Source organism: Paroedura picta, chromosome 12 (assembly GCF_049243985.1).
Source record: "Paroedura picta isolate Pp20150507F chromosome 12, Ppicta_v3.0, whole genome shotgun sequence".
Taxonomy (NCBI): Eukaryota; Metazoa; Chordata; class Lepidosauria; order Squamata; family Gekkonidae; genus Paroedura; species Paroedura picta.
The window spans coordinates 51173673-51196894 of NC_135380.1; the positions used below are offsets into that span (position 1 = coordinate 51173673).

At 52.1% G+C, this 23222-nt stretch overlaps 1 protein-coding gene across 5 annotated transcripts in view; it reads right to left on the reverse strand.

The window, feature by feature from the left end:
- Positions 1–4925: 4925 nt before the first annotated feature.
- SH2D3C (SH2 domain containing 3C) overlaps positions 4926–23222 on the reverse strand; it is a 114294-nt gene continuing 95997 nt past the window's right edge. For all 5 annotated transcript variants that reach the window (XM_077305278.1, XM_077305277.1, XM_077305279.1 and 2 more), the window contains 9 exons: positions 19805–19933; positions 18376–18824; positions 17998–18122; positions 15076–15650; positions 14308–14423; positions 12252–12423; positions 11296–11407; positions 8774–8980; positions 4926–6686 (listed from right to left, as the gene is read on the reverse strand). In XM_077305278.1, coding sequence (XP_077161393.1) covers positions 6511–6686; positions 8774–8980; positions 11296–11407; positions 12252–12423; positions 14308–14423; positions 15076–15650; positions 17998–18122; positions 18376–18824; positions 19805–19933 — 2061 coding nt within the window. In that variant the 3' untranslated portion in view covers positions 4926–6510. The remainder of the gene's footprint in view (positions 6687–8773; positions 8981–11295; positions 11408–12251; positions 12424–14307; positions 14424–15075; positions 15651–17997; positions 18123–18375; positions 18825–19804; positions 19934–23222) is intronic.

A 23222-nucleotide genomic window follows, 5' to 3' on the forward strand; every position in this document is an offset into this window, starting at 1 on the left:
ATAAAAAGGTTAAATAGGAGGGGAGCCAAAATGCATCCTTGTTTTACCCCTTTGTTGATTGGTATTTTAGGAGTAAGACTCCCAAGGGGGGTGAGTTTGACTTGGCAACAGGTAGAAGAATAGAGTTTCCTTATAAGATATAGGAGCCTTTTATCTATCTCCATCTTTAACAGCTTATCCCAGAGAAGATCTCTAGGGATAGAATCAAAGGCCCCCTTAAGGTCCAGAAAAGCTGCAAAGAGCTTTGGACCCTCTTTCTTACTATATTTGTTGACAGGGTGGGCAAGGATGGTGCAATGATCAAGGGAGGATTTCCCTTGACAGAATCCAACCTGCTCAGGGCCTAGAATCTTTTCCTTAGTCAACCACAAGGTAAGTTTATTTGATAGAAGTTTGGCATGTAGCTTCCCAACAATAGAGAGAAGGCTGATGGGTCTATAATTGGTTGGGAGCCAGCGGCCCCCCTTTTTAAATACTGGCACAAGGATTGCATTTGTCCATGAGTCAGGCATTAAGCCTGTTTTGTTAATTGCAGTAAAGAGAGCAGCCAAGAGAGGAGCCCACCGGTCTGGGAAGGTTTTCAGCAGCTCAGGAGGGATCGCATCCGGTCCTGATGCTTTTCTAGGCTTTAGTTGATCAATAGTTGATCTTCCCCCAAGGTTATCCTGGGGAATTCACATTTGCCTGGGGGAGAGGGAGCAGTGTGATTGACTAGATATTGTTTTCCCCTGCTCTGAAAGGCCAATTAGAGGTATTTTGCATTGGAGACCGCACTGATAGCGATCACCTCCCACTGATATTGACCATCAAGACGTCTTTTCCCCTAAGGTCATCACCAATTATGGGCTCTGAAAGTGTCCAAAGTACCCTATGTAGGATCCCGTGGTCACACAACAAGGCTGGAAAGATCAAACATCTATTTACTGCCAGTACTCTAACAGCAAGAGCCTCTTGTGGCGCAGAGTGGTAAGGCAGCCGTCTGAAAGCTTTGCCCATGAGGCTGGGAGTTCGATCCCAGCAGCCGGCTCAAGGTCGACTCAGCCTTCCATCCTTCCGAGGTCGGTAAAATGAGTACCCAGCTTGCTGGGGGGTAAACGGTAATGACTGGGGAAGGCACTGGCAAACCACCCCGTATTGAGTCTGCCATGAAAACGCTAGAGGGCGTCACCCCAAGGGTCAGACATGACTCGGTGCTTGCACAGGGGATACCTTTACCTTTACCTTTACTCTAACAGCATTTAACTCCGTACCCAACATCAATGATAATTCTTCTGAGGTTATAAAAAATTACAGTAATATAATCACTTGCATTCATCAGCTATTTAGCCCCCAATCAAACTCACAGGAAATAACCTAAAGGTAAAGGTAAAGGTATCCCCTGTGCAAGCACCGGGTCATGTCTGACCCTTGGGGTGACGCCCTCCAGCGTTTTCATGGCAGACTCAATACAGGGTGGTTTGCCAGTGCCTTCCCCAGTCATTACCGTTTACCCCCCAGCAAGCTGGGTACTCATTTTACCGACCTCGGAAGGATGGAAGGCTGAGTCAACCTTGAGCCGGCTGCTGGGATTGAACTCCCAGCCTCATGGGCAAAGCTTTCAGACGGCTGCTTTACCACTCTGCGCCACAAGAGGCTCTAAATAACCTAAAGAAGAACCCTAAATCCCTGGTTTGATGATGAATGCTGCAAATTAAAATCTCAAATCCGTGCCATTTATCGTGATTATAGGGAATCCAGTGCTCAGCTTATGCCTGCAGAATATTTCCATTTGAAAAATCAATTATATCAACTAACAAAGAAAAAGCAAAGTGATTATATTAAAAAACAATGGGAACAACCTGTGCAGGCTACAATTACCAACAATACAAGACAATTCTTGTAGGAGCCTGGTCCTAGTTTCAGGAGCCTTTCATGAGAAATCTTCTTTAACAAACTTCATCCCCTCCCTTACTTGGTATGAATATTTCTTAACCCTATTCCATGAGGACAGAGTAAGCTCCTGTAGCCTCCCCAAGATCAACCTGTCAGATATCCCAGACTGGGCCCCAGTGCTGCCTCATGAAGTCAGGGCTTGTATTGATCAACTGTTAAAAACTAATGTGTAATGTTACATGCCCAGAACAATCGTTCGGTAAGCAAAACAAGCCTGGTTCAACTTAGAGGTTACAAATGAGAAGGCTTAATAAAGTTGTGTTGGCTCCAGTAACTGTGTCTTTTCTGCAGGGCCTCTGATAAAAAACTTAGAAATATTCATTCTGAATTGAAGTTAGCTAGAGCAAGAGCCCCTGAGCGGGATGGGCCAGGCTCGCCTACTCTCAGCAGCTATGCAGGTTAGTATTGAGATGGGAGGTCCAGGGGCTAGCCATTGCTTTCTTCTGGCCTTGAAAGCCCTGCAGCGTTGCCAGAAATGAACTGCGACTGGACAGCACAGAGTAAGAAATTACTTGTCTGCATGTTTACTTTTAATTTCTTGGGCACATGCTGGCATTCTTGGTGCATTTGTGTTTCTTGTCTACCTGGTCATTTTAAGAACAAGTAGATTAATTCTGGTTAGGATACAAAGTTTTCACCCACCATCTGAAATAAATTAACTGTCTAGCTGCCTTGGCCAGGAGCCTGGTATCTAGTAAAACCAGCAATCATTAGCTGAAATGGTCATTTTATTTTTAACACAGGAAACACACTTCATTTATTATTATTATTACTGTTGTTGTATTTATTACTCGTTTCTCCCCATAGGCTCGAGGCGAGTTACAATATAACCCCAATAAAAACCCCATAATATAACAACATAGAACAAAGATGTAGCGGGGAAAAATAAATAACTGTCCCAACCCCGAAACATACTGGAGGGGAGGGAGAAGAGGGCGCTGCTGACATTCGCTGCTGCTGCTACAATCCTATGGGGGGGGGGGGCTGGTTTTCTGTGTCGCCCGGCCTCAACCAACAACCCGGCGGAAGAGCTCCATTTTGCGGGAAAGATGGAAGATCTCGCAGGGCCCGCAGTTCCTCCGGGAGCTCATTCTACCAGGTCTGGGCCAGGACCGAAAAGGCCCCGGCTCTGGTCGAGGCCAGGCGGGCTTCCTTGGGGCCGGGAACGACCAATAAGTTAGCGCCCGCAGAACGAAGCAGAATTTATGCTGCACCATTATTTGCCTTGTTTGTATCTCACAGCAGCCCTGGGAGGTGGGTTGGGTTGTAAGAATGACTGCGCCACTGTCACTTCAGTGTGTGGGGATTCAAATGTGGGTCTCCTAGATCTTGCTTCAGCCACTACAGCACTGATTCCCCCTCTCCCTTCCCCCACACTATGGTCTTTGAGTCCAGACACACCTTTAAGATCAAAGTTGTATGCAAGGTGTGTATGTGCACACATCCTCAGAATGAGGAAAGTTGGTCTTAAAGGTGCCACTATGGATTCCAAAACTGTTCCAAAATTCGGGTGACCCACTCGAATTATAGTGTTAATAGTAATGTAGGTCCATGTGACCAACTGCTGAAGTTCTAGATCCAGCCTGCAGGATGCCAACAGAACAAAGAGACGTTTAGTATGGGAAAGGAGTCACTGAAGCAGTGGGTGTGAACTTAAATGGACTCCGGGGAATGGTAGAGGACAGGAAGGCCTGGAGGATCATTGTCCATGGGGTCACGATGGGTCAGACACGACTTTGCACATAACAACAACAACAATGTGCATGTGAAAGGCTGTGGACACTTTGGAATTAATCCATGTTTCTGAGGTCTCCATAGAAGGGACACAGATGTCTAGAGAGAATTTGGAGAAAGGGCCAGGGCATTTGGCTGCTAGCATCCCAGCAATAGAGAGGCTGGTGGGTTTCCAAAAGCTGCTTGTGTTGCCAAGCAATCTCTGTGAGAATTACAGCAGTGTCCTAGACATGCTTTTCCTTCCTCTCCGAACCAAGGAGTGCACCAACAAGCAGCATTCCTTCTGTCACACGCACACACCCCTCCAGTACTTGGCCAAGGTCGTCTCCATGGATTGTCAAACCCCTTGACTACTGAGCACCCTGACTGCGTTATAATTGTTTGCAATCCCTCCCACTGCCCCAGTGACAAATACGTTACGGCCTGAAGGAAATGTGTTCGACAGGCAACCCACAAGGGGCACTTCTGGGAACAGCACAGGGGAGTGGGAATGGTGCATTAACGGGGGCCAGCTACAGTGGCAGTGAGAAAACTAGACGTGTTCATGTTCCATGCAATGCAGAGGGATGTTAGTGAACTTACTAAGAAAAACAAATGGAATCTAAGTCTGCTCCGGCGTGGAAAGCACAGGATTCAAGCAGTCAACTGGACAGAATACTTAAAACCGGGACAAGTAATGAGGCATGCAAAGGAAATGTGCATGTGCAGAAGACCAGTTGCTTGGGAGCAAATCATGGTTAGATCCAACAGGCTGTGTATGCTGGAAGTCCATTTCCTCATTTGAGCACCTTCTGATTCTGTGGCAGCCACACGGATCCCTGTGTGGGCACCAATGAGGGCCACAGTTGAAGTTCTAGATCCAGCCTGCAGTAATGGGTTTAAACTTCAAGTACAACGATATAGGCTAGATATCAGGAAAACAATTTTCACAGTCAGAGTAATTCAGCAGTGGAATAGGCTGCCTAAGGAGGTGGTGAGCTCCCCCTCACTGGCAGTCTTCAAGCAAAGGTTGGATACACACTTTTCTTGGATGTTTTAGGATGCTTAGGGCTGATCCTGCGTTGAGCAGGGGGTTGGACTAGATGGCCCTTGTGGCCCCTCCCAACTCTATGATTCAGTGATTCTGATGCCAACAGAACAGAGACACTTTGCATGGGAAAGGATGAGCACTCTCCATTTTCCGGCCAGGCAGGCAGAGACACCCTGTAACATTTTTTAGAGTGGGGGTTACTTTTTGAGAAAAGTCAGCAGAAGAGCCCTTCTTGAAGAAAAAAGCATAAAAGTTTATTGAATGCAAGAACCAAAAGAGAGACACTTTGCGATATATGTACATTCATTTACAAGACCAAAAAAAAAAAAAAAGAAATGAGGCAAGTCATTCTTTACAACTGTCCCTTTTGAATATTTATAGATATATATAGAGAGAGATTTATACACCAGGGTGGATCTTCTATTTACAAGCAGAAAAGGCCTCGCAAGAGGAAAGACAGACTGAAAAGGCCAGAGGCCGACACTCTGTGAAATCCAGTGTGGGGTGGTGTTTGAAACCAGAGCAGGATATGGGGCAGGGCTGCAGGGCCACGTGAGGATGGCGAGACTGGAGATGGGGCCCCTGATCTAGGCCAACCCTTGGGGGAGAGATTTGAGAGTCGGGGCTATACCAGCATGAGGCTCAAGCCCACACCTCCCTCACTGCTGCATTTAGAAACACTGCTGTTTCTTTCCTCTCGGCTCCCTCGAGGCACCTCCTGCGGGCAGGGAAACTTGTTTCCAAGGCGGGGCAGGCGGGACTGGCATCAGCATGCCCTCAGGTAGGGCAGTTGCCAGGACTTCTGGTGGGGCCCACAGCGGCTGACCTCCACAGCATGCTGCTTCCCTGCCTGCTCACTTGGGATGTTTTATGTTCCACTGTACTCTCTGCCCAGCAGCATGGGGGAAAGGGCTGCAGGCGGCAAGCAGGGCAAGGAACAGGGCACAGACAGATATTGAGACAGATGGGTTAGTGGGTGGGAAAGGGCCCCCCCCAACCTAGAACTGGCCCTAGGGATGGGTACAGCTCAGTTGCCGCTGCATGGGGGAGGGAATTGCCCCAACCAAATTCCTTTGGCACAGAAGAACTGGAGAGTTCAGCTCCTTGGACTAGGGAGGCAGTGGACAAAGGTGTGAGCCAGTGGCCTCCTCGCTCGGTGACCCGTCATGGGAGACACACCCAAGAAGCCCCTTTAACAACATTCACACAGGAGTCAGGCCCAATGATTTCCATGGGACTTTTCCCCAAATACTACTGCAGCCTAAGAAAGTTGTGGACACCGATAATGCCCAGTTGATGCCTGACAGCCAAGTAACGAGGAAGATTACTTTTACAATCTGGTCAAAGGTGGCCCGGTGAGACCCCAGAGACAGCCATGGCCGAGGTACAAATCCATACCAAGTTTTTACATTGCCACAGATCTTGTACAGCTGCTCATGCTCAAAATGGCAAATCCCTCAAGAGCTGCTGCGCCTGGTCTGGCCAGCATCATCACAGAAAAGCATCTTCATGCTGCTTTGCAAAGGTGGTGCTGAGTGACAGCCAGCGGGAAGAGACATCAGTTGCCAGCTCTGCCAAGCAAGAAACCGCTGCTTCTGCCTTCTGGAGGCTGATTGTCAGTCACTGCTGCAGGAAAAGGTGGACTCCTTGGCTGGTCCATTTGACTGCTTTCCCCTTTCGCAGGTGCAGATCCCGAACGCCAGCCTTGGGGTCCTCCCCGCGTTAACCCCTGGGCTACAGAGAGAGGGAGCTGCAGGCTGCTGATTGGGCGCCCTCCTTCTTTGCTAGCCTAGCTCGGAGTCCAGGCTGTTGGGCTACAATTCGCTGGAGCGCACTGCCGGCTCAAGTTTGTGGGACAGCGCAGTGAGGACCTTGTTGAACTTCTCGTAGCGCTCGCTCTGGCTGCTCTCGGCGCCTCGGCTGCCCCACAGGAGACGCAGCTGGAATTCCGTGCTGAAAACCTCGAGCAGTTCTGGTCTCGGTTGGAAACCTGCAACAGGAACCAGAGAATCATAGAATCATAGAGCTGGAAGGGACCTCTGGGTCATCTAGTCCAACCCCCTGCACTATGCAGGACACTCATATCCCAATCGCTCATCTACTGTCACCTGCCACCCCCTTGAGCCTTCACAGAATCCACCTCTCCATCAGAGGGCTCTCCAGCCTCTGTTTGCCATTTGCACACAGTGGCACTGGGGTGTCCCTTGGCCAGTTTCCTTACTGTGCGTGCTTGTATGCAGGGAATAACTGTAGGCAGTAAAAGCTGCTCAGAGCCACCTGTCTCTGGTCTCTCAGGATGAAACGTCCCTTTCAAAATGCCCTGCATGGCAGTATTGTTGACTCCCCCCCCCCTTCTGCCCATATTTCATTGCCAGCTTCGTGCAGTACTTAAATATGGAGAACTGGGTTAGATTCCTCACTCCTCCATGTGAACCCTGCTAGGTGACCCTGGCCCATTCCCAGATCTCCCAGGGCTCTCCCAGCCCCACCTTCCCCACAAGTTGTCTGTTGTGGGATGAGGAAGGGAAGGCAATTGGAAACCTCTTTGAAACTCCTTTGGGTAGTAAAAAGTAGGGCATTAAAAATCAGCTCTTCTTCCCTTTATTGGATTCTTATCCTGCTTTCCTCCTTTCTGACTATGGCATCCAGTTGTGTTGCTTATTGTGTGTCTTGTCCTGGTCTTCTTATGGCACTGATTGATCATCCTGTAATCTGTTCTGGGGTCCTGGAAGGGAGTGGCACAGCCTCATCAGGCTGTCCTAGGAAACTGTGAAACTGAGCAGGACCAGGGCTTCGTGGGAGGGGACCCAGGAAGGCTCTGCAGGGGAAGGCACTGGTGAATTGCCTCTGCTTCCCACTTGCCTGGGAAGCCCCTGGCTGGGCTCGGCATAAGCACAGATGGACATCAGCTGCCCTGAGGCTCCCTGGATGAAAAATGAAGGAAATAAGCACGCAAATACCGCAGAGACCAGATGGCCATCGGACAGAAATGCCGGTTCTGTGAACTCAGGCAGATGGTGAGTGGCCTTGTGTTGGTGCTTGGCTCTGTGGCCCTCCCTTGCAGGCCCAGGTAAAGGCTGATCACCACTTTGGGGTCAGGAAATGCATTTCTTCAAGGCCAGACTGGCCACGGATTTGGTTTGTTTATTTACTTACTTACTTACTTACTTATTTATTTATGGTGGGTTGGCTCACTTGGGCATGGAATTGGGGTCCCTGTGGGTGGGCAGGTAGCTGTGAGTTTTATTTTTTATTATTTATTATATTTATATACTGCCCTCCCCGAGGGCTCAGGGTGGTTTGCAGAAAACAGGAAAAGATACAATTAAGATATGGTAACAGTAACAGTAACAGTTTCCTGCATTCTGCAGGGGGTTGGACTAGGTGACCCTGGAGGTCCCTTCCCACTCTATGATTCTATGGCTGGGCAGCCCTTTAAAGTGCACCCTGGTGGATTTGAAGCAATAAGGATGTGAAGAGAGGTCAGAGAACCTCATGAATACCCAGACCTTGAGTGGTCTGAAATGATGGCGCTAAACAAGCCTGATGTCAAAGCAGCTATGCATTTTGTAATATGCCTGTAGGATGTCTTCCTTATAATCGCCCTTGTTCACTATGACTGCTGCTTTGACAAGCCTAGAACCTGTCCAATGCGCTTTAGAAGTAGATTTTTCTATTCTGCCCAGGAAAATCCAGCTGCAAAAGCACACTGAAAGTGCGTTATCCAAGGAGTGCAGAAGGGACGCACTTTCTTAAGGCCACTGTGCCAAGTTCCTTCTAGACAGTCCCTTGTCCCAACGGGGAAAAGGTATACTCCTCCCGGAGACATTTTGCAGGACGGAGTATCAAGCCTGTTTGTACCTGCAGTGAGCTATTCAGGGAGACATGGGGGGGGGAGGGGAAGCTCCCATGGTGGTGTACTCTCAAAAGCCCCAGCTGGCAAGTCACTCTAGGAGCGGTCTCCTTTCTTCTGGAGAAACTGGGGACAGGATAGTGCCTCATTCTGAAGCTACTGAGCAGGCATACCCTTGGGGCGCATGTTCTGAGAGGACTATTTGCCCACGGGGGCTTCCTTACCTTGCAGCTTCCCCTCTGCATTTGTGTGGTAGAGTCCGCCGTGATGAGCCACCATCCGTGCTGCTTCCAGGTGAGCCAAGACTACCTCCACGCCGTCATCCAAGTTCTCCCAGGGCTCCGGGTGGTCTGGGAGGGCCGTGTCTCGCTCCAAGAGAGTGATGAGGGGCACAATGTGTGGGAAGGTGGTGTTGGACAGGGGAGATTCTTCTGAAACAGCAATGGAGAATCTCTCTATGAAGACCTGCTATTGGTTCATCTTGCTTGATGACAGCTCTCTCAGGTTACAGACAGATTTTTTAAAATCTGAATTCTGACTTCACTATTAAATGACATTTTGGAAAACTGAACCCAGTTAGGATTTGCTTGGGAAGGGGGCAACCCCAACGCCCTCACCACTGCAGTTTTTCGTGATTCACCAAAGTACAATGAACAACGCAGCATTTGCACAGTTTACTTCAAGTAAAGTCTTCTCTCATTTTTAATTCCTGCCCTTCCTCATCTGCAGCCATCTTCCCTTTTATCTTTACTCCACCCCTGGGAGGGAGGTTAGTCTGAGAGAAGGACAACTGCCCAAACTCATGCCATGAGTTTTGTGACTGCCTGGGAGCAGGATCTCTCTACTTGGTGCAGAATCTCTCTACTTAAGAGTGGTAGCCTCTAATCTGGAGAACTGGGTTCAATAGCCCACTCTTCTTCCACGTGCAGCCAGCTGGGTGACCTTGGGCCAGACACAGTTCTCTCAGAGCTCTCTCAGCCCCACCTAATTCATAGGATGCCTGTTGTGGGGGGAGGAGGGAAACGCAATTGATTGCAGGCAGCTTTGAGACTCCTTTGGATAGAGAAAAATGGGATACAAAAAACAAACTCTTTTTCTTCTCCCAACTCTAGCGGCCTACTTCGCTGAGCTGGACACTGGGCTGGGACAGGCATCTGCTGCTCCCTCACCCCCTGCCAACCCCCCAAGGCAGCTAAGCTAAAATGAGCGTGCTTCCCTCTCTGGACTCCGGTCTCTGCCACACGCAACGAGCCTCGGCCAGCAAGGACCTGTGTGGCTGGGGCCATTCTCCTTCCCGGCCCATCCCGGCCCATCACTGGCCACCGGTTGTTTTATTATTTCTTTACATGACCATATATCATCACATCACCTGATATTTAATTTTTTATATATTAAAAAAAAACTAACTCCCACCCAATTTGTGACACCCTTTCTGGGGCTGTTGTGAAATCTAGAGGAGCCAAATAGTGATTTGGATAAAGCCGATTTGGATGGACAATTTGGCTCGGACATGAAAAGTACCCCCATCAGCACTGATTAGTTACTTTTTGGCTTATCCTAAAGGAACTGCTTCTCCCTAATACTGACTTCAGTAGGCCAAGGAAAGGCTGATTCTGGGACGGTTCAAGGGGTTACAATGGATGAGCGATAGGGTTAAAATCATAGAGTTGGAAGGGATCTCCTGGGTCATCCAGCCCAACCCCCTGCGCAATGCAGGACACACAAAACCCGATAGGGTTGGACTAGATGGCCCAGGAGGTCCCTTCCAACTCTATGATTCTAGGGGTCTGTTTCAGCAAAAGGCAGCTTTGTGTGTCTAATTTGATCACGCCAAACTGGTTAGTTCTTCAGGTGACCACCAGATGGCACACTATGCCGGGATCCTCAAGGTCTGTTCTCCAGCCGACCGCAGGGACAGCGGTCAGCACTGGCAGAGCTAGTTCTTTATTACTTATTTGCCTCCTGCCTTCCTCCCCAGTGGGGACCCAGAGCAGCTTAGATCATTTTCCTCCTCTCCGTATTATCCACACAACCACCCTGTAAGGTGGGCGAGGCCGAGCGTATGAGATTGGCCCCAGGTCACCCAGCTAGCTTCCAGGGCACCAGTGGAGATTTGAACCTGGAGCTCCCAGGTCCTAGTCTGACACCGTATCCATTACACCACGCTGGCTCCAAAGAGCCTTTTGTTCCTTGCAAAAAGACTCCACCTAGTTCTAATCTAAGGTGGCAAACCTGCCTCTAGACGGGACCAGACAGCAGGTCTACACAACCAAATGCTACCAGACAAAACAGGTCTGCCTGCATAGAAAGCAAAATGTCTAGAAGAAGAGTTGATTTTTATACCCTGCTTACACCTGAAGGAGTCTCCAAGCGGCTTACCATCGCCTTCCCTTCCTCTCCCCACAACAACTGTGAGGGAGGTGGGGCTGAGAGAGCCCTGACAGGACTGCTCTGCGAGAACAGCTCTCAAAGCACTGTGACTAGCCCAAGGTCACGCAGCTAGCTGCATGTAGAGGGGTGAGGAATCAAACCCACTTCTATGGGGAAATCCAGAGACTCTACAAGGGCTCTAACCAAAGGGCAAGTAACCCAGCAAACTGCTTCGGAGCAAAGACGTGTCCTTCCAGGAAAGTGTTTGTAGGGCTGCACTGCCAAGAACCAATCCCACGCAGGTCTACACGGAAGTAAGTTACTTTGTTCCATGGGGCTTCTTAGGACTGCAGCCTTCCTTTCCCCCGGCACTTGCCTTTGCCCTCGTCCAGGCTCTTCAGAAAAGGCTTCAGTCTCTTCTCGTACAGGATGGCCCCCTCCGTGTGGCGCTGGCGGAGAACCATCCAGGTCTGCTCCAGCCGAGAGATCTGCAAGCAGACGGAGAGGGAAGGTGTGTGGGGGGGGTGGGGGGGGGGAGACCAGTAATATTGGGGGGGGGGTGATGCTGGAGGCTGCTCTTAAACTACCTTATAGCTGAAAGTCCTGCTGCTCACGACAGGATGCACCCCAGGTCCCTACTATCATGGAATGGTTCAGAAGGACGCGTTGGTAAAGGGACGGGAATGGCGGAAGACCCCTATTGTGCCCTGCCCGTTGGTGGAAGTACTCTCCTACTGTGCAATTTCTGCAGGGTTCAATGGGCCGGGTTCAAATTCTTATGCTTTCCTTCAGCTCCCTTCTCAGATTTCTGCAATCCAATTTCTGCTTTGTTCACGGGATCTTGCGGACCATATCAACTTAACGTGGTGGAATCCACCTTGAGTCCAAGTGAGAAAAGCGGACAACAAACAACAAGGATCCAATTTGGCCTGGCTCTGCGCCCCTCAAGCCGCCCCAGACGGCCCAATGACCTTCCACCAGGGTCAGGGCCTGCTTGGTCGTTGCTCCGGCCCTTGGGAACGAGCTCCCCGCCCACCTCTGCAGGATCGTCTTGCCTTCCGTGAGGCCACTCTGATTGTTGGGCCTTTGGTTCAAGTTTGTGGAACTGTCCCACTGCCCATACTTAGTAATTGTTGATTGGATTACTTTTTAGGAATCAGCTAATTTATACTTAATGGCATTCCATTAATTCTTTATTGCGACTACACTGTACTAGCTGGTGCTGTTTTAATGTTTAGATGCCTTTTATTGTTGACTGCTCCGTGGGAAAAGACTCGGAGACTGGACAGGAGAGGATAAGGGAGAGAGGCAGCGTGCCAAGGCCTGCGGTACCTGTGTCATTTCGAGGGCATTCATCACGGCAGCAAAGCTGAACATGTTGCCCATGGTGCCCTTCAGCTCTGCGGCCAGCTGGATGGTCTTGTGCAGGAGGGAGGCTCTCTCCTCCATGCTCCCCGTGCAGCCCAGAATGTCCACGGCGATCATGATCGACATGGTGTGGAACCTGAGATGGACAAAGGGGTGGGATGGTGGTGAGAAGGTTGGCCAGGAAGTCCACGTGGGAGGTGCTTGCCGGTATCCACTTCATCTAGGAATGCCAGCCTCCAGGTGGGGCCTGGGGATCCCCTGGAATTCCAGCTCATCCCCAGACTACAGAGCTCAGTTTCCCTGGAGGAAAGGCCTGCTTGGGAGGAGGACTGTGAGATGCCAACATCCAGGTGGGGCCTGGGGATCCCCTGGAATTCCAGCTCATCCCCAGACTACAGAGCTCAGTTCCCCTGGAGGAAAGGGCTGCTTGGGAGGGGGACGGAGGGATGCCAGCCTCCAGGTGGGGCCTGGGGATCCCTTGGAATTCCAGCCCATCTCCAGACTACAGAGCTCAGTTCCCCTGGAGGGAAGGGCTGCTTGGGAGGGGGACGGAGGGATGCCAGCCTCCAGGTGGGGCCTGGGGATCCCCTGGAATTCCAGCTCCTCTCCACACTACAGAGCTCAGTTCCCCTGGAGGAAAGGGCTGCTTGGGAGGGGGACGGAGGGATGCCAGCCTCCAGGTGAGGCCCAGGGATCCCCTGGAATTCCAGCTCATCTCCAGACTACAGAGCTCAGTTCCCCTGGAGGAAAGGGCTGCTTGGGAGGGCCACGGAGGGATGCCAGCCTCCAGGTGGGGCCTGGGGATCCCCTGGAATTCCAGCTCCTCTCCAGACTACAGAGCTCAGTTCCCCTGGAGGAAAGGGCTGCTGCGGAGGGGGACGGAGGGATGCCAGCCTCCAGGTGGGGCCTGTGGATCCCCTGGAATTCCAGCCCATCTCCAGACTACAGAGCTCAGTTCCCCTGGAGGAAAGGGCTGCTGAGGAGGGGGACGGAGGGATGCCAGCCTCCAGGTGGGGCCTGTGGATCCCCTGGAATTCCAGCCCATCTCCTGACTACAGAGCTCAGTTCCCCTGGAGGAGAGGGCTGCTTGGGAGGGGGGACTCAATAGCATCATGCTCCACTGAGGTTCTTCCCAGCCCCAAATCCTGCCCACTCCTGGCTCCACCCCCAAATTCTCCAGGCATTTTCGAACCCAGAGCTGGTGACTAACATCATCACTGCCAAGTGGAACTGCAAACGCAGTGCCTGGACATGGGTCATAGGAGGCACGGGGCCTATGGCCCACGATGCTTTTAGGGCCCCACAGAAATCTTTTAAAGTCTGAAGGGGAAAACTTTTAGGGTTGAAGAAAATTTTTTTCTCTTGCACCAGGAAACAGAATGAAATCTTAGGGCCCGCAGAAATGTATAACGTTTTGCCTAAAACATTTTTTTTAATGTTGAAGTATTTCTCATTATATCAAAAATGATATTGATATTGTCATGGTGGGAGGGGCCTGCAAAGGCCAAAGTTCCTAAGGCCAACCAAAGGTCACCCTGTGATGCTAGAGGCTGGGACACTCGGAGAGCCAGTCTGCAGCAGTGGACATCGGGTGGCCCTTTGCAGGTTGGGAAACCGCTGGAGAACTGGGGAGGGAGCCTGGTGAGGACAGAGACCACTTTGGCACAATGCACCAGAGCCGCCCCTCCCGAGCAGCCCTTTTTCAGGGGAACACTTGAGATAAGCTCTATTGCCGGGGAATCCCCAGGCCCCACCTGGAGGCTGGCAACCCCAAGAGGGAAACGCCCACATGCTTCCAAGCCTCTCTTTCCAGCCCTCAGGATGGGAAATCTGCTGTTTTGAAAAAAGCCAATGACAAGATTGTCGGAATACTGAATTTCATGCTAGTTTCCGTGCTTGCTCTGCCTCTGACCCCACGCAGCCCAGGCAGTGGCAGGGATCGATCCTGCGCAGCAGGGAATGGCAGGAGGGGCCGCCCGCCCACCCCCACCCCCTCCTCCCCTTGGCCACTGCGCTGTACCTTTCCAGCAAGTCAAGGCGAAGCTGATGTCCGTGGGGCAGGGTGAGCAGCTCCATCCCTGAACTCACTCCCATGAGCCTCTGCATCTCCTTGGAAACGCCCAGTATCCTAGCAACCTGCAACAAAGAGAGAAAGCTGTGCAGTTTGTCCTTGGATGGAGAAGAGGGGGAACCACTGGGAGTCGCAAAGGGAAAAAACTGGCTTGGATGCATAAAACGTTTGCGGACAGAAAGAAACCCTCTCAGGACTGTTACGCTGTCGGCTGCAGCCTGGGAAGAGCAGATAACGGGCTGCCCGGGACCGGCTATGGGGCGGGTGGGCGCTGGGGACTCTTCTGGCCCACAGCCGGCTGCTGGAGGAAGACAGCCATTGAGCCATGCAGCTCAGTGGGCATCCCAAGCAGAAACCCCAAAGCCACAGGCACTGGCCCAGCGAGTGTCAATTGACCCCGCTTTGGAGACAGAGAAGAGCGGCAACCTGTCCGGAAGGGCCCCACCAGGAGGGATTTTGGGGGTGGGGCCGGGTGAGGGCAGGCTGGGGGGGAGGGAGGGCTTACTGCCATCAAGTCCACCTTGCAAAGCATCCGCTTTCTCCGGAGGAACTGCTCTCTGGAGCTCAACGGCAATGGCGGGAGACCTCCAGGTGGACTCTAGGTCATGCTGGCAGGGGCTCATGGGAATTGTAGTCCATGGACACCTAGAGAGCTACAGTTGTGCCCAACGTGGCCCCTGTCCTCCCCAGGCCCCTGCCAGGGGCAGCCCCACGTACCACACAGTCCACTTTGGTGATGTGCCTGGCTAGCGTCTTCGCGTCCACCTCTGCCAGGAGCTCCTTGACCTTCTTCAGCACGGCCATTTCCAGGGGCTTGTTTTCCAGAGGGATGAGGAGGGAGCGGAACACAGCGGGGTTGAAAGAGGAGGTCCTCTCCACGACAGGGGCCGCAAAGCCCAGGGTGTCCGGGTGGGGCTTCTTCCTGGGCCCGGCCTCCGTCTCCGAGCCGTTCAGCGTGAGCCCCGCCTTCTGGACCTCGTCCCCTTTTAGCCTGTCCACGTAGCTCTTGGCAGGCGCCTGCTTGCCGTCCTGAGAGGGCCGCTCCCAGCTGATCGGGGAAGGGGGGTGCAGCTGGCAGTAGTGCCCCGTGTCGGGGTCGCTGTAGCTGTTCACGGACGGAGAAGGGGACGCCCGGGAGTACCCGTGGGAAGGGGTGGAGTGGGCGCTGTCTGGCTGCTCGGCCTTGCCGTTGTTCCCCTGGCACAGCTGCGGCTCGCTGGATCGCCTCAAGACGGGGGACCCCGGGGTGAGGCTGCCGCTGGTTTGTTCTGCTTGGGGTTTTAGCCGCGTAACTGCAAAGAAAAGGGAAAAAGCCTCATGACCAGGCTCTGAACACACTGCTGGCACGTGGAGCAAGGTGCACCAGGGCTGGGGATTCTGTGCATGCACAACCCTGCGTGTGCAGCTTTGACACACGCTGGGAACTTGTGCACCAAGGCCGGGCTGGAGCACCCTTTCCCCTACTCCTTTTTCTTCTAATGAGTGTCTGAGTGGCTTGCTCTTAGAGGTGTAATTCAGTTCAAGGAATATTAGATTAATTGTACACTTTTTAAAACGGGTTACAAATCTCCTTAACGTGACCTCTGTGAATCAGACAATACATCAAGGGGAAAGGTCTGTTTACTTTTTGTGTTGATGTTGCTTTTAAAGGTAAAGGTATCCCCTGTGCAAGCACCAGGTCATGTCTGACCCTTGGGGTGACGCCCTCTAGCGTTTTCATGGCAGACTCAATACGGGGTGGTTTGCCAGTGCCTTCCCCAGTCATTACCGTTTACCCTCCAGCAAGCAAGCTGGGTACTCATTTTACCGACCTCGGAAGGATGGAAGGCTGAGTCAACCTTGAGCCGGCTGCTGGGATTGAACTCCCAGCCTCATGGGCAAAGCTTTCAGACGGCTGCCTTACCACTCTGCGCCACAAGAGGCTCTGCTTTTAGAAGGGTCAAAATAAGGGAAATGTGCCTCCACCTCAGTCCGCCTCGGCATACTTTGGAGAAAGGCTGGCTCCTCTAGGACCCCCTTGCCTGCTTTAGAAACAGAAGAGGCCTCAAGGAATCTTACCTGGCCTTCTGGTCCACAGAATCAATTAAGGCCCTTAGTGTCCTACATAGTTAACATATTAAATCACGTATGTAAAGGAGCCAACTGTATATTTAACATTTCTGTTCCTGCATTTTATGGGTGCCGTTCTATTTATGCCTGACCACTGATCAAGGCAGCCCTGCTGAAACACGCCAGGTCAGTGGTGGCACCAGGATGAATGGACACTGGATTTTAATGAGGCCGCATTTTAAGTCCTGGGTTTTTAATTTTATTAAATATTAAGATTTAATTTCACATTTTATTAAATATTAAGATTTAATTTCACATTTTCCTTATCTTGACCCTTTTTTGGAGTGAGTTCTTGACTTGGGTCAGGATAGTTTCTCCTTTTTGTTGTGGGTTGTCTTGCAAGAGGGTGGGTTGTCTTGCATTTTCATGAATTTATCAGACACTGATATACATTTCAAAGATTAGCTTTGGAACCAGAAATGTTAACAATCAGCTTTTAAGCTGGCCAAGGAAGAGTCGAGTGTAGCAACGGGGAAACCAACTGAAAGCAAAGGAATTCCGGTCAGTAACACTCTGCCTCTCCAACCACCTTATATTTAATTCCTGAAGAATACAAATTCCTAAGCGGGCTGCTGGATCAGTCCCAGTGTCCATCTAGCCCAGCCTGTTTCCAGTGGGGGCCGGACAGATGCATCAGGAAAACTCACAAGAGGGCACAAGAGGACAACTGCCCTCCCCAGCTGCTCTGCTGGTGCTCAGAGGGCAGGTTGCCTCTAAACATGGAGGATCCATTTCGTTGCTGTGGCTACTGTCCATTGGTGGACCCACCCTCCATGGAGTTCCCCTTCGGAGCCACCTGAGCCGAAGGCCATCATGACATCTTGGGGCTGAGTTCCATGAGCGAATCAAATGACGCGATCTCTGGATCTCTGTCTTGAGCCCCTCTGTGGACCTGGCAGGTGAAGTCACACCTTTCAGAGTGCTTGACACAGACATTGCTGGGAGATAGCAGAACGCTTGGGTTTGTAATGGGGAGGGGCATATTTTTTCTAGTTTCTCAATTTCTGAACCTAGTTCAGGAATAAAGAGAGCCAGCTTGGTGTAGTGGTTAGGAGTGTGGACTTCTAATCGGGCATGCCGGGTTCGATTCTGCGCTCCCCCACATGCAACCAGCTGGGTGACCTTGGGCTCCCCACGGCACTTATAAAGCTGTTCTGACCGGGCAGTGATATCAGCGCTCTCTCAGCCTCACCCACCCCACAGGGTGTCTGTTGTGGGGAGAGGAATGGGAAGGCGACTGTAAGCCGCTTTGAGACTCCTTTGGGTAGGGAAAAGCGGCATATAAGAACCAACTCTTCTTCTTCTTCTTCTTCTTAAATTTCCACATTCATGAAGGGGACCCAACGAGGTCCTCAAGGCCCCCCTCTCAGAATACACCTAGGATTACTGCATACAGCCTCCGTGTCAAAAATTCAACAAGTCCACTGAAGGGAGGGTATCTGCTGCTTTTCTCAGATGTTTCTTAGACATCGTCCTGCCCCCTTGTTGCAGAGACCGGCTGCTGGGCTCTGTGAGCAAAATCCCCCCTACCGGTGCTGTAGGCCGGAGTTGCAGGAGCCTCAGAAATAGGAGACATTGGGGAGTGGAGATCCTGGATCTGGTCCACGCTGACTGCGCAGTTGCGGATGATGTCTCGGTGATGTGGCAAGGAGACGCTGAGAAAGGCAGAGGGGAGAGAAAGCATCACTCAAGAGGTCACAACTTACTGGCGCAAGGTTTCCACGGGCTTACAAGCCTCACGGTTGCTATTCTGAAGTCTCCAGCAGTACTAAGCCCCACCTACCTTCTCCCTGACATCAGAGCAGACGAGCCAATGGCAGCCTACTCCAGCTCTGTGATGTCCGAGGTAACCAATGGACATCTGGCTGCAGTGCTAACTAGCAAGCAAACTAGCCGTGCAATGCTTACCTTGTTGGACACCCTTCGCCTCTTGTGATCTTGTCGGCTGTCAGTCCGTCCGTCATCGTGATGCTTCTCCGCTTGATGTGCCCCCCCTTCTGGCCAGAGTGGCTGTGGGAGCCACTGTGTTTCCCGTTGGAAAGTCCATAGCTGGCCTCCAGGTAGCGCAGCGGGAAAGTTCGGTTGATGGGGCAGTAGAAGATGGCCCCGCTCTGCTCCGAGACGGGCTTGCGGTTGCCCACGTAGAACCGCACCAGGGCCGGCACGTTGTCGAAGCTCTCCTGCTCAAACAGGTACTGGATGTGGGTCCGGCCCTCGCTGGACTTCACCATCACCTTGTTGATCTTGAAGTGGAGGGGCTCGTTCCGCCAGCGGCACGTTAACACGTAGTCCCCCAGGCTGGTGAGCGAATCACGTATCAGGAAATCCCCATTTCTCTGCACCAGACTCTCCGATACCTGAAAGAACAGATGGAAAAGTTGGGGCCGGTGGTGCTAATTCGTGGTGGCACAAGAACAGCCAGCCCTGCATGGGCAGGTTACTTCGGCTCAGTTCCTCATTTGAGGCTGGTTTTTCTGCACTTTGGCTTGCAAACGGCAGAGCGTTTTTTGGAGCATCCACATAATGTCATGCTCTGATTGTCCTTTGCCGACTCACCACACTGCTCCCCAAATGTCCTTTGCAGCAATGTTCTTGGGGAAAGGGCAATCTAAGTGCATTTTCAAACCATCTGGACAGAGATGTGTGCATTTTTTGACCCTGCAGAGTTTCTGCCCACATTGGTACTGTTCCCCCCACTGTTCATCAGGGTTTTTTTAAAAACACTGATAGAGCATTATAATGCTATCAGAATTATTCATGGGAGGGCAGATAAAAAGCCCTCCAGTGGCAAGGCGGTGAAAAATGCCAAGAAAACTAAGGTCACCAAGTCCTGACAGAGGAAGATGCCCATGTGGCCTCTCCATATCACTTCCACCACCCTGCAAGGCTTTCCCAAATACATGGGAGTTAATTAATGCTTAATTTTTTAAAAATTTGTTAAACATTTAGCAGGTGATGTGACCATATATGGTCATGTCAACCTGCCCCTCCCCTCCCAAAATGCCCAATGATGAGCCTGGAAGGAAGGGGAAGGGGAAGGGGAGGGGCCCCAGGTGGGCGTGTCCACAGCTCTGCTTCCCAGCCATACCCTGCCTGATTGTGCCACTTCTGGGGCTTCTTGAAGCCCGAAGGATCTTTCAGGGGCTCCTCAATGGTAAAAAAATTGAGAAAGGCTAGAGCAGACTGAACCCCAGTTGTAAACCCACTTTTTTTTCAGCATCAATGGATTTAAAGCTTTCTTTTCTTTTTTCCCTTTTCCCTTTGTTGCATTCTCCAGGCAACGGGAGGAGACGGGCCAGCAAGCCGTGTGAATTCAGTTTTGACCTCTGGCTCTCACCTCCCGGGGGATGCGCCCATGATACCAGGCATGGCTGCGGAGGTCAGTGCTGCTGAGTTTCAGTTCCTCTTCCAGCTCCTTGTGAAGCTTCTCGGGAGACGAATCAAGGATGTACTTCTCCTTAGAGAACTGCAGGCAAAGAGAGACGGAGGACCACCATCAGCGCTTTACCTGCAATATTTATCGGCCGCTTCCCTGTCAAAGAACGCCACGGGCAGACCTCCACATGAAACAGCCATGACAGGCATTAAAAAGAAAATCAGTACAATCACCGTTTAAGATGACCAAATTCAAAAAGGACAGGAAAGCATCTCAGAACTGCAACAAGAATAGCTTGAGCTGGTACCCGTATAATCGACCTTGATGCTGAAGCCAGGAGCAGAACTGACGGTGGAAGGGGGACATCGTCAGTCAAAGAACAGCAGCTATAACTTTAAGACCAGCTTGAAAGGAATAAACTTCTAGTCTAATAACCAACAGCTGAAACGGACCAGATACTAGCTCAGAACTTTACAAATAATTCAAAATGCGTTGCCTGTAGGTTGAATGCAATCATCCCAAGGTATTGTCCACCACCAAAGAGGCTTTTCCAGTGGGGCTTACTCCAATGAAAGTGTTCTTAAGACTGCACTGTGAAAGAGTCAAAATTATTCTAGGGTTTGACAGGAGGGACTTCATGGTGACATCATACGAATGCATGAAGCGTCTGGCTGGGTCAGGCCAGTGGTCCGTCCCGTCCAGCATCCTGCCTCACACAAGAGTAGCTGGATGGCCAACAACAGGACACAGAGGCCAAGACCTCCCCCTGAGGTTTCCTCCTGGCTCTAGGATCCAGAGCAGGGGTAGTCAAACTGCGGCCCTCCAGATGTCCATGGACTACAATTCCCAGGAGCCCCCTGCCAGCATTCGCTGGCAGGGGGCTCCTGGGAATTGTAGTCCATGGACATCTGGAGGGCCGCAGTTTGACTACCCCTGATCCAGAGGATGAATGATGGGTGAGATCCTCCATCTTGAACCCCCTCCGTTTAGCTAGGCTCTGAAACCAGAGGTGCGGCCAGACTGGGGATGGAGAAACGGCCTCAGAAGGGGGATTTCCTAGGGAGAATGAGCTATGGAGTGGCCTGCACAGCCTTCCCTCCCCCTGGCCCTCCTCTGCAGGGGACCTCCCTGCCATGCAGGCCACCTCGCGTTCTCCTTCGCAAGGCGATGCAGGACTGGGGACCTCGTGGCTCTTTCCCTGATCCTCTAACTACCCTTCTGGTTTAGACTTGCAACGCTTGGCAGACAGGCCACACTTGCATCGTCTCCTGACAAACTTGGCACTGGGAAGCCTGCGTTTGCCAACAGCGGCTCTTATTTATTAACGCAAGCTGATGGGGCGGCTTCTGCCAAAGGGTGCAGGCGTCTGCGTCTCCTCTGGAGGATTCACCCAGCGCTGACAGAGGAAGCCCCTCTAGGCCACGGGCTCACCTTGCCTAGTTGCAGACGGGGCTGGCTCTTCCGTGCCTCCCCCTCCGTTTGCCAGGACAATCAACTGGGCGCACAAGTTCTCTCCTGGATGGGCTTCCCGGCCCTGGGTAATCAGCCACGAGACCGGTGCTCCGCCACCCGCACGTGGCTGCCAGTGTAACCGCCGGCTGGGACTGTGGCCAAGTGTAAACAGACCTGTCAGCTAACATGAGCTGCCGAGTGGTCTCTACTGTGAAAGGCTGTCAGCAGAGGAGGCTGCGCTGGCAGGGCAGCTGTGTGAGTTCCCAGCACGGAGGCCGCACACCTTGGCCGCTGTGTCTTGGAAGGTGTTCATGGAAAGAAGGAGCATACTGCGCACCCGTCCCCCCCCCCCCCGGGACCAGCCGCCTCTCCTTTGCGGCCACCAGACAAGCAGAGCCTGACATCACCGGGTTATTTCGGTCGACTGGGAGAGTCTCAGCAGGCAGAGGACACGGTGATGCAAGTTCAGCAGAAGCCAGGAGCCCATTCAAGGGAAATAACAAGGGTGGGGAGCCCCCGCTCTCACCAGCCAGGAAGAGCACAGCACGGCAGCAGCTGGTTGCTCAGCCCCACATTCTGTCACCGCAGAAGCTGCCTCGGACGGCAATACAGAATTCAGCAAACCGCAGTGGCTTTAAAGCACGTGGTGATTCCGAGGAGTCAGGGCTGCACATCCGCTGAATGTTTTGAAGCCGCGGAAAGCATCGGCTTCCTGGGCGTGTGCTGCCTTTTGAGAACGCCTGCTCCTGGGGCCCTGCCTTTTCTTATCGCACCCCTGTGCATGCTCACTCTCCCGTTAGCGACTCTCCGGCTCCCTCATCTTCTCTCCTTTTTGCCTCACAGCCTCCAGCGGCAGAACCCGGGACGTCGTGAAAGGGCAACTAATCGTCAACGAGATCTTGGCTGTCCCGGGGAGGCCAAAGCTCATGGAAAGGGAGCGGTGCATGGGCCTGAGAAGATGTGTGGGTGGCCATCCAAGATGCTAACCTGGCATTGGAAGGAGAAAGGGAGGGGGTCTTTTTCTCTGGTAGGGGACAGATTGACCAAGAATGGTCAGGTTGACCCAATGAGGAGCAAGTTAGATCTGACCTAGGGAGGCCATAGATCAGCTTTACAAAGGCAATCTTAGGGGCCCTGTCTTGGAACAGAAGTAAAGCATTGGGGAAGGGCTTAAATGTTCCACCTTGTCGGGAGTGGCGGGAAGCAGGGTGCCGAACATCATGGTACATGCTGGAAAGGCTGACGGACCTGGGAATAACAAAACAACATCAGAGTCCAGTCAGGCACCTTTAAGACCAACAAGGATTCATTGACGGCATGAGCTGTCGAGTGCAAGTCTGAGGAAGAGTGCTTGCACTTGAAATCTCAAGCTTTGAATAAATCTTTGTTGGGCTTAAAGGTGACCCTGGACTCTGGTTATGTTTTGTTGTGTTGCTTCAGACCAACACAGCGACCCACTTGGACCTGGGAATGTTCGGCCTAAAGAGGAGGCTGTGAGGGGGCAGGATGGCTCCCTTGAAGGATTTGAAAGGTTGTCCCTTGGAAGAGGGCAGCTGACTAGACACTGAAGTAAAATGGCTACAGATCCATTAAGCCAGCTGTCCCCAACCCATAGGCTGGAGACCAGGACCGGTCCGTGGATCAGTCGGTACCGGGCCGTGGCTCTTCCTCGTCCTCCTCCCCGGCTGCTGCCTTGAGGGCTGCCCTGCTACTCTGCTGCCGGCTCACCTTGGTGCTCTCCAGCGGCCGCCATGGCTGGGGCTCCCCCTCGGTGTGGCACTGCACAGCTGCTGCTGGCAGCGCCCCCCAGCGGGCAGTGGGAAGTCAGGGGCGCCAGCCGGAAAGCAAGCGGAAAAGGGGCTCAGGCAGCGGCAACGTCCCTCGGGTAAAATTGTCAAGTGTTGACCAGTCCCCGGTGATAAAAAGG